The sequence below is a fragment of the Balaenoptera ricei genome, chromosome 19, assembly GCF_028023285.1.
Source record: "Balaenoptera ricei isolate mBalRic1 chromosome 19, mBalRic1.hap2, whole genome shotgun sequence".
NCBI classification, from domain to species: domain Eukaryota; kingdom Metazoa; phylum Chordata; class Mammalia; order Artiodactyla; family Balaenopteridae; genus Balaenoptera; species Balaenoptera ricei.
The window spans coordinates 5,576,782-5,595,699 of NC_082657.1; the positions used below are offsets into that span (position 1 = coordinate 5,576,782).

General features: G+C 39.1%; 1 protein-coding gene across 1 annotated transcript; it reads right to left on the bottom strand.

Annotated features, from left to right (window-relative positions):
* Positions 1–3,564: 3,564 nt before the first annotated feature.
* On the bottom strand, positions 3,565–17,627 carry ZNF614 (zinc finger protein 614). The gene is made up of 4 exons (XM_059905922.1): positions 17,318–17,627; positions 5,880–6,006; positions 5,510–5,605; positions 3,565–5,170 (listed from the first exon to the last, which is right to left on the bottom strand). The coding sequence occupies exons 1-4, from the start codon at positions 17,549–17,551 to the stop codon at positions 3,648–3,650; spliced, it is 1,980 nt and encodes a 659-aa protein (XP_059761905.1). The 5' UTR covers positions 17,552–17,627; the 3' UTR covers positions 3,565–3,647.
* Positions 17,628–18,918: the final 1,291 nt, after the last annotated feature.

Here is an 18,918-nt window from a genome sequence, read left to right on the forward strand (position 1 = left end):
AACCTAGAGTTTTTAATAGCTAAATAATATACTGGCCACTTATTTTTAAAAATCGCAAATACTTAATTTTTAAAATGCCAGTCTTACTAATATTCAAATTCATGAAGAGTGAATGATGAATAATGTTCAGTCTCAGGCTATGGGATAAAGGCATTCTATTGGGCTTTGTCTCTCATCTGCACAGTAGATAACAGAGGTGTCCCCTACATACAGCTTTGAATGAATTAATATGTTATTATCAAGCTTGTCATAGATCTAGTTCCAAAAATGCACACCCATAAATTGTACGTGTTAGACGTTTGGTATGTTTTTTAGGGGGGCAGGATTGAGTCTAGAGTATAAAAATTAATAAAATGTTTTTAGAGTACAACTTGCAATTACCCAATTTAAGCTTCTGTCTTAGAGCCACCAATCAATTTTAAGAATTGAAATTCAGTAGAAATTATTTTTGTGAGAACAAACACGTACAAGGATATTCATAGCATCTATTTTGACAATTTTAAGGAAATAAATAATCTTGTGATTGTTACAAAAACTTACTCTTGCATCTTGCATTCACACCTTTGGATAGTGCTCCTGCACAGTAACTGTGACCAGTGTGTCCAATGGGACAATAGCAAGCTTGACACCGAGGACAGAAATAGACTTGCCCACTGAGGCATGTTCTATTTGTCTCTTGGAGCTCTTCTGACACATTGTAATAGAGCCCAGGTTAGCCTTGGGATGAGAGACTATGTGAAAAGTGGCCTCAACCATTCCAGGGGAGGCTCAGATACATCAGAAAAGCCACCTAGATCGTGTAGCCCCCAGTCAGGACCGCGCACACCAGACAGTCCAACCGTCAACCCACATAACAGAATTAATATTTATTATAATTAATGTTTGTTGTCTTTAGACATTAAGTTTTAGAGAGGTAGGTTTGTAATGCAGTCAAAGGTAACTAATACCAATATGAATGTACATTAGTAGGTGATGGGTTAAATAAATCATGAGATGTCTCTTCATGAACACTATGCAGACATAAAAAGAATGAAGAAGATTGTTATTGGTACAGCTATGAAAAACAGTATACAGATTCCTCAAAAAATTAAAAATAGAAGTACCATATGATTCAGCAAGTCCACTCCTGGGTATATATATCCAGAAAAAAATGAAAACTCTAATTTGAAAAGATACATGCATCCCCAATGTTCACAGCAGCACTATTTACAAGAGCCATGACATGGAAACAGCCTAAATGTCTATTGACAGATGAATGGATAGAGAAAACGTGGTATTTATGCAATGGAATATTATCTAACCATAAAAAGAAGGAAATCTTGCCATTTGCGACATTGAGGGCATTTTGCTAAGTGAAATACGTCAGGCCGAGAAAGACGAATATTGTATGATCTCTCTTATTTGTAGAATCCAAAACCCCCCAAACTTGTAGATAATAAAGAACAGATTGTGGTTGCCAGAGGCTGGAAGGGGGTGGGAGGGTGGAAATGGTGAAGGTGGTCAAAAGGTACAAATTTCCAGTTATAAGTAAGTCCAAAAATGATGATGATAATGATAATAACAACCACAATAACAGGGTTGTTAGCCATGAGGGAAATGCAGGTTAAGCTCAAGATCAGATATGACCACAAACCTAATAGAATGAGTAATGTAAGATAGGACAATACCAAGTGCTGGTGAGGATGAAGAGCAATTGAATCTCTCATCTATTGCTAGTAGAGTGGCTAAAATAAAATATACTGAAAATACCAAATGCTGGAGAGGATGTGGAACAAGTGGATTTCATACACTGCTGGTGAGAATGTCGAATGGTATAGCCACTCTGGAAGAGAGTTTGGTAGTTTCTTTTAAAGCTAAACACAACTTACCATATGTCCTAATAAGCACACACCTGAATATTTATTATAGAGGAATGAAAATTTATGTTCACACAAAACCCTGGATGCCGATTTACAGCATCTTTCCCTATAACAGTTGAAACCAGGAAACAATACAAACTTCTTTGAAGAGTGAATGGACAAACTAATACATCCTGTATGTATACTACTCACTAATAAAAATAAAACAATACAACTCAAATAAGTCTTAAGAGCAATTTGCTGAGGGACAAAAAAAACAAAAAGCTTATATGTCCCTCATTAATAAGAAATTGTAAATTTGTATAAATAAATACAACTTATTTATATAAAATCCAGTTATAAAAATTATTTTGATAACATTCATAAATGACAAAATTATATTGATGGAAAACAGACAAGTGGTTGCCAGAGGTAGGTTTGGATAGAGGATGTGAGCATAAAAAGTAGCATGAGGGTGTCTGTGTTGATTAAACAGTTGTACGTCCTGGGGATGACGGTTACAATGAAATCTATATATGTAATAAAACACCTTAGAATTACAAAAAAAATGATTAAAAAATTCATGTAAAATCTAGTGAAATCTAAACTCCAAAGATTAGGAGTTAACAGTATACTACCAATGTCATTTTCCTGGGTTCGATAATAAAATATGGTTACATAAAATGTTTTTACTGGAAGAAGGTGCAGAAAGGATACTAGGGAATCTGGACTACTTTTGCATTTTCTTATAAGTTAAAATGATTTCAAATTATAAATTTTATAAAAACTTTGAAGGTGGTTTTGTAAAATATTTGGTCATATTTATAAACTTAGTTAAGCAAGTGCAACTACATGTTCATATTCAGTTTCCTTTTAAAGTTCAGTATGTTAAATTTACAATTATGTTTATAGCCGAAGAAAAGTAAGAGCTAATCACATATGAGGGTAAGCATAGAACACTCTTGCATCGTATATAACAATAAAAATCAGTGATGAGAAAAGCAGACTTCTTTTTAAAACTATGGAATTACTGACAAGGCAACCAGAAAGGAGATTCAGGTGCATTATCTGATATATGATGAGGTTAGAGTTGTAACAAAAAGCACTCAAACATTTATCACTTGCACAGGACTTCATTCCTTTTTAAGTCCTCTGATATTTAACTAAAGATGCTCTACCTTTAGCATGTTCATAAAGGTTTTAATTTCTATATGATTTCCTGACAAATGATGAGGCAGAATGTATCACTGAAATCCTGCCATATACACTATTCTCTTAAAAGTTTTTCTCCAGTGTGAACTCTGACACTCATTGAGGTCTTCTTTCTGGGGGAAAGACATTCCCGTGGTCATCACATTTCCTTTTTTTAAAAAAAATCATATTTCTATGAACAATGAGCTCACTGATGATCAATGAAGGTCCCTGATAATAAAGTCTGTCTTCCGACTGAAGACTTTCCTAGTCTCTGTATTCACAGAATTTGTCGGAGAATACAGAGTATATACTTTTCAGACATATAATGAAGTCAGAAAGTTTTGCCCAAGGCATCTCCACAATGAATGTATCAGTTTTTCCAACATGTTTTCATTGACAGAAAATGTGAGGTAAGGATCACCAAAGGCACTACCACATTCAATATATTCACCAGGTTTATCTCCTGCGCAAATCCTTTCATCTCCTCAGGGCACACATCTGATACCAGGCAGTACCATGATTACGTTCTGCTCTGCTAGAAACACTGGTGTTTAAACAAAGTCTTAGCTGCCACAGAAGGCATTTCCCCAGTCACTGCATTAACAGGGCTCTTGTTCAATCGTAAGTAATGAGCTGTGCCTCTCTGTTAAAGGAATTTCCAACTTGACTGAATCTACTCATTTCTCTTATGTGCATTTTCTTATGTTTAACAAGGTTTGACAAGTGGGAGAAGGCTTTCTCACAATCACTGCATCCATATGGTCTTTCTCCTGTGTGAGTTCTTTGATGTACATTGAGTACTGACTTCGTGGTGAAGGCTTTTCCACATTCATTGCACTCATAGGGTTTCTCTCCTGTGTGAATTCTCTGATGGGTAATGAGACCATACTTGTGGGAATAGGATTTTCCACACTCAGTACATACAAAGGGCGTCTTTCCTGTATGACACCTCTCATGTTGTATGAGGCATATCTTCTGGCTGAAGGCTTTTCCACACTCACTGCATTCATAGGGTTTCTCTCCTGTGTGAGTTCGCTGATGTATAACAAGAGTGCGCTTTGTGGTGAAGCCTTTTCCGCATTCGTTACATAGGTAAGATTTCTCTCCCGTGTGAGTTCGCTGATGTATAATGAGAGTGCGTTTCACAGTGAAGCCTTTCCCACATTCACCGCATATGTAAGATTTCTCCCCTGTATGAGATCGCTGATGTACGATGAGATTACTCTTCACGGTGAAGCCTTTCCCACATTCACTGCACAAATATGGTTTCTCTCCAGTATGAGTTCGCTGGTGTACAACAAGATAGCGCTTCATAGTGAAGCCTTTCGCACACTCGCTGCATACATAGGGTTTCTCCCCTGTGTGAGTGCGCTGATGCACAATGAGATTGCTCTTCACGGTGAAGCCTTTCCCACATTCACTGCACACATAAGGTTTCTCTCCACTGTGAGTTCGCTGATGTGCAATCAGATAGCGCCTCACTGTGAAGCCTTTTCCACACTCACTGCATATATAGGATTTCTCTCCTGTTTGGGTTTGCTGATGTACAGTGGGACTGCTCTTCACAGTAGAGACTTTTCTGCATTCACTGGTTAAATGGGGTTTGTCTTGTGTTTGAGTTTTCTGATGTTTAGTGAACGTGACATTTCTGGAGAAGGATTTCTCACACAGATCACACCGATGGAGTTTGTCTCCTATATGAATGCTCTCATGAGAAATAAGCTGAGATTTCCTGATGCATGTTTTCTCACTTTCAATGCAGGCCTGGGATTTCTCTATTTTGTGAGTCCTCTGATGCTTAAGGACTTGGAACTTAGCAATTATGTGTTTTATACTGTCAGGAAATTCAATTACAGAATACAACTGTTCACGATCACCATGCAGAAAGAATTTCTTATCTCCATTAAACTCCACAGGGTTCTTTATTTCATATCTTCTCTTCTGGTTAACTAAACTTAAGCTTGATTTCCAAGCTTTTCTACATAAGTCAAACGTATGATTTTGTATTAGGGCTAAACGTGTTTTGCTCAGATGAATACTCTTTCTAAATGCATTCTGTTCACTGCATTGTTGCAGGCTCTTTGGAAGTCTTTGGTCTTGAGAGTGCTCTGGCAGATGACTGTCAACTTTCCCAATTCCTAGGAAAAAAAGGAAATGATAAATTATTTCACAAGAGTGGTATGGAATGAAAGTGCTTAAAAGATGATATAGTGGAGGGACTGGATCTTTATTGTCTACCATATGATCCCAGTACAAAATTATAAAGATGTAAGAGGAAATAAATATCAGATCCAAGAAGAGACAAGGAATATATTTAAAGCTAAATACCCACAAAGAAAGAGTGCTCATCTGGGGAGATGACTATGTGGAGCAGCTGTTGTGGGGGTCTCAGTCACCCTCACAGCTGGGACTCCTTCTCTTAATGACTAGAATATGACCTCCCTGACCACTCCCCTTGCTGGTTCTCTCTCACTCACCTGGACGGGTTCTATTCTGGATTTCATTTTCTGTTATGCATGGTTCTTTTCCATGTTCCAACTTGGAGAGTGTATCTGATTTGGTAGCTTGATACCCTGTTCGTGAGAAATGATAGAAGACTTAGATACAGGGACTGGGGTACAGTATGTCAAGATGGGAAAATACTGCATTTTAGAGACAAAATTTCTTGTATGCAAAGTAAAAGTTCTCCTTCAGCATACAGGAGATTATACCCTTTTGTTTGGGGCCAGAGAGGGGACTGAAAATCTAACTCTTTGGAAGACCACAGTGACTGCAAAGCTTTCATCAGGTGATGGAGAAAAGGCCAGTGACTGGGCACCTCTAAGTGACACAGGGAGTTGTCCTTACCCAGTGACACCAAATTGTTAAAGTTCTCCAACATCACATCCCGGTATAGGTCTTTCTGAGCAGGATCCAGGAGCTGCCACTCCTCCCAGTTGAACTCCACAGCCACATCCTCCAGTGTCAGCAATTCCTGTAATAACAGAGTCCAGTTTAATATGATGGGAATTCTTTTTATCAATATGGAAGAAGCATGAGAGAAGTTGTTCTAATTTTCACTGTATAGCCTGCATCTATATACTTTTCTCAAATACATTTCAGTAGAAGCAAAATCCTATCTTTCTATCTATATATTTTAGCACCTATTTCCATTTGCATACTAAAAATATGCAAATGACATCAGGACAAATAAAGTATTCCTACATTACCATGAAACTTCACAGCCAATAAGAGAATCAACCATGAACAGTTTCTACATCCAGAATTTACAACAGTGTTTTTAATAAATGTAAAAAACCCCAGAAACTATACAAGATACGTCCACAGCAAAAAAAAAAAAAAAAGACCATTAAAGTTGATTAGGAAGATTTGAAAAGAAAAACAAAGAGAAAATATAGTAATGGAGAAGCAGTATCCAAAGATCTAAAGATGAAAATTTCAAGACTGATTAAACACTCTGAACTTCAGACTCAGGAATCCCAACAAATTCCAAGCATGAAGTCTATATATAGGCACATCAGACTAAAACTATAATACACAAAATATGAAGAGAAACTATAAAAGCATCCAGAGACAAAAGACAGATTACCTACAACAGAAACAATAGAACTCAGAAAAAAAATGGAATATTATCTTCAAAGTTCTGATTTTTGTGCCAGAAAGGTCAGACATGAAGGCCACTCTGTACTGAAACACATGACTCTCATCATGGAGTCCTGGACAGCATTATCTTCTCCCAGCCACATTGTGTGACAGTCCTCAGGAGTACTGCCAACCAAGGAAGCTCACCTGAACTTCAGTGTCCCGAGTTTTTATTGAAGCTTCATTATATATGCATGATTTATTGAATCACTGACCACATGGCTGAACACAGGTCCTTCCCCCTTCCTGGAGGCTAGACTGGTTACATATGGCTGAAAGCCACAAGCCTCTAATCACATGGTTGGTCTTTTTGGCATGGACAGCCCTCATCTTGAGTTATCTCATGAGCACAAATCATCTAGGGCCCACATGAGTCACCTCATAGCATAAACTATAAAGTGTGGTCCCAGTGGTCCAAGATGAAAAACAAAGACACTCTTATCACATGGGTAATTCCAAGGGTTTAGAGGTTACCTCCCAGGAATCAGAGACAAAAGTCAGCCAAATTCCTTATTACATACTAGGTATTTATGCCCCTGTGAGGTACCCTTCCCTTGAGCATGGGCTGAATTGTTTCTAAAAAAAAAAAAAAAGAATAGAGCAAAAGTGATGAGATACCCCTTTTAAATTAGGCTACATATGATTTCCAGCTTGCTAACAGAATCTGTCCTTTGATGACTTTGATGAAACAACATGGCATGTTAGGGGGGCCCACGTGACAAGGAACTCAGTGGTCTTACATGAGCAGACAGGTAGAAACTGAGGATCTCATTTGAGTTCTGGAAATGAATTCTGCCAACAACCATGTAAGTGAGTTTAGAAGTGCATCCTTCCTCACTTGAGCCTTCAGATCAGACCCCATCCTAGGGCTTACACCTTGATTGCAGCCACACGATAGACGCTGAAACAAAGTACTCAGCAATTATATGATACAAAAATAAACATTTGGTCTTTGTCCCTGGTTCCTGGTACCCTACCTCCTAAAACACTTAGAATCTCCACACCGATAAGTGTTTTTTGTATGCTAATAACATGACAGGTAGGGGGAGGGCACCCAGACAGCTTCGGGATGGGGGCTGGTTGCTAGAGGAACAAACCATGTGATGAAACTTCCAGAGAGGGGAGAGGGGCTGGAGACTGAGTTCAATCACCAATGGCCAATGATTTAATCAATCATGCCTAAGTAATGAAACCTTCAAAAAAAACCCCAAAACCACAGGTTTGGCAAGTTTCCAAGTTGGTGAACACAGTGAGGTACTGGAAGGGTGACACACCCCCATACCTTGCTCTATGCGTCTCTTCCATTTGACTGTTCCTGAGTCGTATCATGTAAATGTAAGTAAATAAATCTGTAAATTAAGAAAAGTGCTTTCCTGAGTTCTGTGAGTTTTTGAGCAAATTATCAAACCTGAGGAAGGGATTGTGGAAACTGTAGCCACTCTGAAGCAGTACAGATACAATTTCACAAAAAGCCATTAACAAGAATGTTTTATGTCACATGGTTTGTAATAACAAGAATATCTAAATATTCATCAATACGTGAATTATTGAATTATCACACATATATCATTTGGTGTTCATTGCATCACGTTAAAAAGAAGAAAGCTGGCCTGTAGACACCAAAATGTAAAGAATTCCAGTACACTGAAAACAGGCTGGAGGATGTCATAAAAATGACAATGGCGGCTCACCCTGCAGAGGTGGTTCATATATGAATGTAATTCATGGTCAAGGAGTATTGATCTGTTATCTGTGAAGCTTGAATTATTTCACACTGAATCTATTTCTTAAACTAAGAGTGAATCTCCACCACTGTTCCCCAAAACATAGGTTTGATTATGTTACTTCATCATTTCAAAGGTCAAATATTTGATTTCTATCAAACTCCAATGGTTTTTTATTCCAGTTTTATTGAGAAATAATTGACATATATCACTGTATAAGTTTTAGATGTATAGCATGATGGTATGATTTACATATATTGCAAAATGACTACCACAATAGATTCAACTAACATCCATCTTCTCTCATGTAGATACAACAAAAAGAAAAGAAAAAAAGGAAAAAGATTTTCTCCCTGTGATGAGAACTCTTAGGATTTACTCTTAACAACTTTCCTATATATCATATAGCGGTGTTAGCTATAGTCATATGTTGTACATTACATCCCTAGTACTTATTTACCTTGTAACTGGCTTTTTTGAGTATGATTATAAACTCATGGAATTTTATATAGCTATATAGGTAATGTTCTTCAGTCAGTTGCACTCATCTTTCTTTTAGATGCTCAACTGGTACCAGGCCAGTGGTACTCTGGCTAGTGGGGAGCCCCTAAGAGTTATCGATGTTGTTAGGAGTATCATTCCATTCACCTAAGTGACATAAACCACTGAATCCCTCAAGGAGCTGGTCTGCTTTTTCCTCATAGTCAACACATACCACAGAGCTTTTCGTGTTTCTCTGGTTGTGACGTCTGCCAGAGATAATGCAAAGTGACAGCTGATGTAACCCACAGGGTCCACCACAGTCACACATTATCTTCCAATATTAGTCACTTGATGTGACCCCTATGAATGATATATTCCTGATCCCACTTTGTCCTGATTTTGAATTCAGAGTCTAAGTTAATTTCTCCCCAGAACCCCATTATCCCCAATTTATACTTCTTTTAGTTGAACTGATTTTTTTTCAGGTCACCACAAATCCATTAGACAACAAAAGAAAGATCTAACAAACCAAAAATCACCTGGACCTTGATCATCTTCTTCTACGCTCAGGAAATAGTGAGTAACATGGATTCTGTCTTTTGTTTCTTCTGCATCTGCCATGTAATTCTTAGAGACAGAAATCTTGGTGTCCAGTTAAAGATGTCCTCAGAAATGATGATATCCAACTCCAAGAATCTACTCTTTCTCCCCTCATTCCTTCACTTGATCACTCTTTCTCCTGGGGAGCCAGGACCTGTGGGCTGAAGAGCAAATTGACTTTGAGTGTACATTCCCTCTGGGCCCAGATGCTGTCACTTATCCTTAAATAAGGGACCCCACTATTTCCAACTGTTCCTTTATTTGGTTCCCCAGAGGCTTTCATACTCTGGGGCAATAAAACAAGGTTCTGAATGTATGAAATGTATGCCATTCTTTTGTGAAGAGGAAATGGCATGACTATTAAAGGGAAGGAGGGAAAGCAGAATCAGCAGAACATGATGCCTCGGGTGAAAGCTCAAGCAGATCAAGTTTACAGAAGAGGTCACATGGAAGTTTCCAAGGAGCTGGACATTGTGCCTTTAAAAAGTATGTGTGCCCAGGTACCACTTCAAAAGTATATGCTCAGTAGGTACACACATCGCAGTTTTTTTTTTTTAAGTATTTTTTTTTATAAAGTTTTTTTTATGTGGACCATTTTCTTTAAAGTCTTTATTGAATTTTTTACAATATTGTTTCTTCTTTTTTTGCTAAATAAATTTATTTATTTATTTATTTTTGGCTGCGTTGGGTCTTTGTTGCTGCGCACGGGCTTTCTCTAGTTGCGGTGAGCAGGGGCTACTCTTTGTTGCAGTGTGTAGGCTTCTCATTGCGGTGGCTTCTCTTGTTGCGGAGCATGGGCTCTGGGTGTGCGGGCTCAGTAGTTGTGGCTCGCGGGCTCTAGAGCACAGGCTCACTGGTTGTGGCACACAGGCTTAGTTGCTCCGTGACATGTAGGATCTTCCTGGACCAGGGATCGAACCCGTGTCCTCTGCATTGGCAGGCAGATTCTTAACCACTGCACCACCAGGGAAGTCCCTGCTTCTGTTTTTATGTTTTGGTTTTTTGGCCACGAGGTATGTGGGATCCTAGCTCCCCAACCAGGGATCAAACCCGCACCCCCCTCATTGGACGGCAAAGTCCCAACCACTGGGCCACCAGGGAAGTCCCCACACCTCACTTTGAAGACCACCGTACTAAGCAAATCATTAAGATTGTCTTATTTCTCTTTGTATACTAAAGGATTAATCTTGCCCAACAGAGGTTTGGCTTTGCCCTCAGTTCCTGAGAGGGAACCTATAAGCCCTTGGAATGCCCCACCTGATAAGAACGGCTTTGCTTACCTGGGAGGCTTGGGCCATACAAGATAGTCTACACTAATGATGTAATTTATGGTGAGGGGCCTTGGACCACATGGTATCAGCTTGACTTCTAGAGGGGCTGGAGACTAAGTTCAGCCAATCATGTCTATGTTCACTGGGCCCCAGTAAAAACGCTGGACACTAAGAGTTAGGCGAGCTCTCCCTGGTTGGCAATAATGATAAAACAAAAACAAAAACAAAACCAGCAAGGATACAGCAGACTTGAACAATATAATCAATCAACTTAAGTGACATTTATTTAACACTACAATCAACAGCAACAAAATATATATTTTTTCAAACTACATGGAACATTCTCCAGGAAAGACCATATACTAGGGTATAAAACTGTCAATAAATTCAAAGCAAAGGTAGGTTACAAGGTATATGACATGGGGAATATAGTCAATATTTTGTAATAACTGTAAATGGAGTGTAACCTTTAAAAATTGTATAAAATGTTGTGTGTGTATATATATATGGCTTAGATGAAATGGACAAATGCCTAGAAAGAAACAAAACTGCAATAAGATATTTTCAAAACTTTGAATACCTATGTAACAAGTAAATAAATGGAATTAGTAATTAAAAATCATCACACACAGGGGCTTCCCTGGTGGCACAGTGGTTGAGAATCTGCCTGCCAATGCAGGGGACATGGGTTCGAGCCCTGGTCTGGGAAGATCCCACATGCCGCGGAGCAACTAGGCCTGTGAGCCACAACTACTGAGCCTGCACGTCTGGAGCCTGTGCTCCACAACAAGAAAGGCCGCGATAGTGAGAGGCCCGCGCACTGCGATGAAGAGTGGCCCCCACTTGCTGCAACTAGAGAAAGCCCTCGCACAGAAACGAAGACCCAACACAGCCACAAACAAATAAATAAATAAATAAATAAATAAATAAATAAATAAATAAATAAAGGAGTTCCTTTAAAAAAAAAAAAAATCATCACACACAAAAAAAGCCTACTCTCAACTGGCTTCACTGTATAAAGCCAGGATTGCTAAGATACCAAAGCAAGACAAAGACATCACAGAAAAAAAAAAAACTATAGACCAATCTCCTTCATGAATATAGGTGAAAAATTGTTAACAATGTATTAGCAAAGCACATGCAGCATAATACAAAAAGGATTATAGACAACAACTAAGGGGGATTTATCCCAGGAATGCCAGGTTGGTTTATCATGGGAAAATAAAGTAATGTACTACTCCAAATTAATACAATAAAGGACAAAACCCACAGGTTCTTCTCAAAGGATACAGAAAAGGTATGTGACCACATTTAATACCCACTCATGATTAAAACTTTCAAAAAACTAGAAACAGAAAGGAAGTTACTCAAACTAATAAAGGGCAGCTATGAAAAACCAAAACCAACATCATACTTAATGGTAAAATTCTGAATGTTTTTCTCCTAGAATTGAGAACAATGCAAGGATAGCTGCCTTAACCCGTTTTAACCATTACTATACTAAAGGTTCCAGCCAGTTCAATAGGTAATAAACAAATAAATACATTTTAAAAACGTAAAGGTATCTGTATTGGAAATACAGAGTGCAACTGTTCTTCTTCATAGACAATATGATTTTGTATATAGAAAATCCTAAGAAATACATGCAAAAAAATGTATTAGAACTAGTAAATAAGTTTAGCAAGGTTACAGGATACAGTAACAATATATTAAAGTAAATTGCATATCTCTATACTAGCAATGATCCAGCCAATAAGGAAATTAAGGAAGCAATTCCACACACAATAGCATCAAAAAGAAAAAAAATACTTAAGAATAAATTAAAACTAATGCAAGACTTGTATATTGAAAACTGTAAAACACTTCTGAGACAAATTTAAAGAGATATAAATAAATAGAGAGACACTCCAAGCCTGTAGATTGGAAGATTCAGTATGGTGGTGGCAATTCTCCCCAGATTCAATGCAATCACTATCAAAGGTACACCAGGAATTTTATAAATATGGAGAAGCTGATACTAAAATTTGCATTAAAAGATAAAGAATCTAGATTAGCTAGACCAATTGTAAAATAGAATTATAAAGTTGGTGAGTGCTTATACTAATCTATTTCAAAATTTATTTTAGGGCTTCCCTGGTGGCGCAGTGGTTGAGAATCTGCCTGCCAATGCAGGGGACACGGGTTCGTGCCCTGGTCTGGGAAGATCCCACATGCCGCGGAGCAAATGGGCCCATGAGCCGCAATTACTGAGCCTGCGCGTCTGGAGCCTGTGCTCTGCAACAAGAGAGGCCGCAATAGTGAGAGGCCCGCGCACCGCGATGAAGAGTGGCCCCCGCTTGCCACAACTAGAGAAAGCCCTCGCACAGAAACGAAGACCCAACACAGCCATAAATAAATAAAAATAAATTGAAAAAAAATTATTTTAAACCCATAGTAATAAAATAGGTACTTATTGACATAATGATAGATACATAAGTCAGTGCAACAGAATTGAGAATTGAGAAATAAATGCAAGTATGGTCAGCTGATTTTCAACAAAGGTGCAAGACAAAGCAATGAGGGAAAAGATGGTCTTTCCAACAAATATACTGGAACAACTGAATATCCATTTCCAATTAAATTAAAATGGATAATAAATTTAAATGTAATAACTAAAAATATAAACTACCTCAAGAAATTGAGAAGACAAGCCACAGGCTGGGAGAAAATATTTGCAAAAGACACATCTGATAAAGGACTGTTATCCAAAATATACAAAGAACTCTTAAAAACTCAACAATAAGAAAACACAACCCAGTTGAAAAATGGGCAAAAGACCTGAACTGACACCTTACCAAAGAAGATATACAGATAGCAAATAAGCAAATGAAAACATGTGTAATTGGAAATTACATCATATGTAATTAGGAAATAACAAATTAAAAACACAATGAGATACCATCACCCACCTATTAGAATAACCAAAATTCAAAACAATGACTACACCAAATGCTGAAGAGGATATGAAGCAACAGGAACTCTAATTTATTGCTGATGGTACAGCTACTCTGGAAGACAATTTGGCAGTTTCTTACAAAACTAGATATACTCTTGGGACTTCCCTGGTGGCACAGCGGTTAAGAATCCACCTGCCAATGCAGGGGACATGGGTTCGAGCCCTGGTCCAGGAAGACCCCACATGCCGCGGAGCAACTAAGCCCGTGTGCCACAACTACTGAGCCCGTGTGCCACAACTACTGAAGCCCAAGCACCTAGACCCCGTGCTCTGCAACAAGAGAAGCCACCACAATGAAAAGCCCGCGCACCACAGTGAAGAGTGGCCCCCACTCGCCGCAACTATAGAAAGCCCGCGAGTAGCAATGAAGACCCAACACAGCCATTAATTAATTAATTAATTAATTAAAAAAAAAAAAAAAGAAAGACGATACAAAATGTGGAGCCACCCAACAGCCATCCATCTGCTTCTCCTAGATATAAATAAAGTACAACCACTTTGGGGAACAGTTTAGCAGTTTCTTTAAAAGTTAAACATACACCTACCACATGATTTAGCCATTCAACTACTGGTGATTTATGCAGGAGAAAGAAGACACATGTAACTATAGACTTGAACATGAGTGTTCACAGAAGCTTTATTTGTAAGCGCTAAAAACTGGAAACACAACTACCCACCAACAGGTGAATTAGAGACTTCCCTGGTGGTCCAGTGGTTGAGATTCTGCACTCCCATTGCAGGGGGCCTGGGTTTGATCCCTCGTTGGGGAACTAGATCCCACATGCCACAACTAAATACCCTGTATGCTGCAACGAAGATCCCACATACGGCAACAAAGATCCCGCGTGCCACAACTAAGACCAGGTGCAGCCAAATAAATAAATAAATAATTTTTTTAAAAAGGTGAATTAATAAACTCTATAGAATGAACTAATGTTCCTACAATGGAATACAAAGCAATAAAAAGAAACTATGGATACACACAAGGATGAATCTCAAAATATTAATGTTGAGTGAAACAAGTCAGAATAAAAATGAGTGTACACTGTATGATTCCATTCACATAAAACTTTTAAGAACTGTAAACTAACCTATAGTAATGAAAAATAGATTTGTGGTTGCTTGGGGAGGTGTGGGGAATATAAGAGGGATGGGTTAAAAAGGGACACAAAGAAACTTCTTAGGTGATGGGTATGTTCACTATCTTCATTGTGGTGATAGTTTCATGAGTATGTATGTCAAACTTACTAATCTGTACGATTTAAATATGCGCAGCTTATTGTCTGTCAATTTTGCCTCAATAAGTCACTTGGGGGAAAAAAAAGGAAAACTTACTGATACTTATAATATAGATAGACCTCAAATATATTATGTTAAATGAAAAAAAGACAGCCCCAGGAGACTACATACTTTATTATTCTGTTTCTATGAAATGTCCAGAAATTGCAAATCAATAGAGGCAGGAAGATGATCAGTGGTTTTGTGTGGCTCTGGGTAGGGGTGGAAACTGAGTGCACAGAGGATCAAGACAACTTTCTGGGGTGATGGAAATGTTTTAAAGTTGGATTGTGCTGACGGTTGTACAACCCTAGAAACTCAGTTAAAATTACTGAAATGTATGCTTATACTTGGTGAATTTTATACCAAATAAAACTACAACAAAAAAGACTTCCTTTTCGGGACCTCCCTGGTGGCGCAGTGGTTGGGGGTCCGCCTGCCAATGCAGGGGACACGGGTTCGAGTCCTGGTCTGGGAAGATACCACATGTCGAGGAGCAACTAAGCCCGTGAGCCACAACTACTGAGCCCGCATGCCACAACCACTGAAGCCCACGCGCCTAGAGCCCGTACTCTGCAACAGGAGAAGCCACCGCAATGAGAAGCTGGCGCACGGCAACGAAGAGTGGCCCCCACTCGCCACAACTAGAGAAAGCCCACGCTCAGCAACGAAGACCCAACACAGACAAAAATAAATAAATTTAAAAAAGACTTCCTTTTCTACAGTACAAAAAACCAAAACAAAAAAACCCACCAACTGAAATTGCAAAAAAAAGGTCAAGGAAAAAGAGTTTACCAAGAAATAAAGGTAGCCAGAAATCTCTGGGACAAAACAAAAAAGGTACCATAAATTTTTAAGTGGAGTGGTAGAATCAGAAAGTAATCAGAAAGTCAAAATGGGTTACTGAAATTATAATTGAATACTTTAAAATATTGTATGTCAATACTACTTACATTAATGAATACATTTGATTCCAGACACCATGCCACTGGTTCACCAACCTGTGTTGATACTATTGAAACTATTTTTATTTTCTTAAACTTTATTTATTTATTTATTTTTGGCTGTATTGGGTTTTCGTTGCAGCGTGGACTTTCTAGTTGCAGCGAGAGGGGTGTGGTGCGAGGGCTTCTCATTGCAATGTGTTCTCTTGTTGCAGAGCACAGGATCTAGGCACCCGGGCTTCAGTAGTTGTGGCACGCGGGCTCAGTAGTTGCAGCTCTCTGGCTCTAGAGCACAGGCTCAGTAGTTGTGGCGCAGGGGGTTAGTTGCTCCGTGGCATGTGGGATCTTCCCGGACCAGGGCTTGAACCCATATTCCCTGCGTTGGCAGGCGGATTCTTAACCACTGCGCCGCCAGGGAAGTCCCTGAAACTATTTTTAAAAAGTATAAATATCTCAAATGCAAATATGTTGAGATCGGAGAAATTAAGTGATACAATCAACTGTCTTTATGTTTATACAGATTATCTCAAATGAAAAAAAAAATCTAGCATTAAAAAAAAAGTTCTAAAAAGAAAAAAAAAGTTCTCACTGCGGAACAGAATATAGGGTAAAGGAAATGCTTTTACTTGAGTAAGAACGACCCTAAACGGAAATATCCAAAAGAAGTATAGTAAACTTGGAGACAAGAAGAACGAAAACTACATTAAATTTCATTAAAAATAGTAAACTTAGCACTAGATCACTCCAAACCACATTGAATTTTGTGAGGACAGCGAGAAGAGTGGTGATGTGGGGAGACAAAGTTGTTAGTAAGGTCCGTGAGGACAGACTAGAAGGGGTGAACTGTGCTTGGATGAACTGGGGAAATGCAGCCTTCAAGTCTGTTTCTGGCGTTCAAGGTTTGACCCTGAACCTCCTCAAATACTGAGAGCCCCCACCAGGCGTCTCTATGACTGAGTCCTATTTTAAATGCCAGTCTAAACTCCAAACATGCCCAAGAAACCAACAGGGACATCTCCCTAACCCGGGCCTCTCTAACACTGAGTCCCAGGTTAAATCGCGAACCCGGACGAGACACCGCGTTCACCGATACAAACTTTCCACCACAGCTCTCAACCCCTGAGTCCCACAAGCAGAGTGATCCAAGTGGACTCCAGACTCTGACAGAGTCGGACTTTCGGTCGATGATTTCTTCAGACTCTTAATCACTGACTGCCAAAGGCCCCATCACTAACGTCCAGACGTCTCTGGGAATGATTCTAAATAAAATCCCAATTAAGGTCCTTCACACGCGCTCACGTTTCACAGACCCAACAGGCCGTGAATCCAAGCCCACAACCCGACTCACCTGAGCCCAAACCCCTCCAGACACCACTGGCAGCGACAAAAGGCTGAGTCCACCTGCTATTCGGATGCCCTCCTGAACCGGCTGGGACCAGGGTATCTGGCAAGGACCTTGGAGCGCTGCCGGATTTCCGAATTCCGACCGCGCGCTCTGCTCTATGACGTCACATGGCCCCGCCCACCTCGGCGTTTCCGACGGGCGGGGGCCGTAAAGGCTGTAGGAAGACATCGAGATCATTCCTGGCCCTCTAAATGCTTTTATCAATACCTGCCGGTTGCGAGGGATGGTCAACAATGCTGTGCTAACTGCGTTAGATTTCAGAGACCGATGCCTATCCAAGGCCAACATGGCGCGTTCAGCCGGCTAAGGAACAAAGAAAGATGGCGGCGCCCTTCGTGCACTTTAGAGCTGATTCGTTACTCTGGAGAGCCATGGGCGCGGCCATCTTAGAAGAAGGCAGGTGTCCCTATGGCAGAAAAGGGCTTAGACCCCCGGCTGCTTGGGAAGATTAAAAAAGGTAGAAGCCGAGACATCGCTGGAGAGGCGGGGGCCACGGAATTGACAAAAGCAGTGGTCACTTAATATCTTGGGTTTGTGGAGAGAGCGGTTGTGTGTGGAGTGGGTAAGGCCTTTGTAGTTCAGAAGGAATTAAGACAGCCTTTGTACAGGCGTAGCCAATAAGGCAGAGTTCGATAAAAATGCTAATACCTGCGTGGGATCGTTACATAGCAACCTCTAGTGGGTAAGGGGATGAAGTGAAGGTGCAAATGAGTGAACTACATGTTTCCTTCCAAAAATAAATGGTGACAGTGGGACATTTGAGAATATAAAATTATGAGATAATGCAATTATCATACTTGGCATAGTTCACAAATTTAAAAAAGAGCACACTTTAAAATGTTGTTTTTATGCAGCTGTGGGAGGTTTAATTGTAGAGGATTTAAGTTAAAGAGGATTTTTAGAAGGCAACCTGGATCCAGTTTAAATTTTTCATTCTCTTTGACCCAGCAATTATATTCCAACAATTTATTTGGTGAAACTTTTCTTAATATTAATCACAGAGGCTTTTGTAATAAAAAAGAAAAACCTAAATGTACAATGATAGATGAATACTTTGGTAAATTATGGAACATCCATTCAACATAACAGTATATAACAATGAAAGATTGTCAGTATAAATAAGGAAAGGTAAATGTTCTTCAGAGGATAAAACGCATCTGCAGGATAGTACATATATTATGATCCTTTTATGGGGACAAACCATAAGTGTTTGTCTTTTTGAAAATTGCAATTAGTTAAATAAAATATTTAGCTTGGATTACTTTAGGGTTTTTGCTTATGGGTAGAGCATATCAGAAGTTTTCACATTCCCAATTTTTGCAATTCTCCATTGTTAATATATCTTTGTATAATAATTATGTATTACTTTAGTATTATAAAAATGTCGATTTTAGAAAAGTTTTAGAAGAATACTGAACGATGTAGATGTTCATAATATAGCAAACATAAAGAGACTAGTCTCATTTTTCTTTTGTAAAAATATACTTACATGCATTTGAAATTTGGAGAATATATTGTTAACAGTGTTTGACTCTTAGGTACAA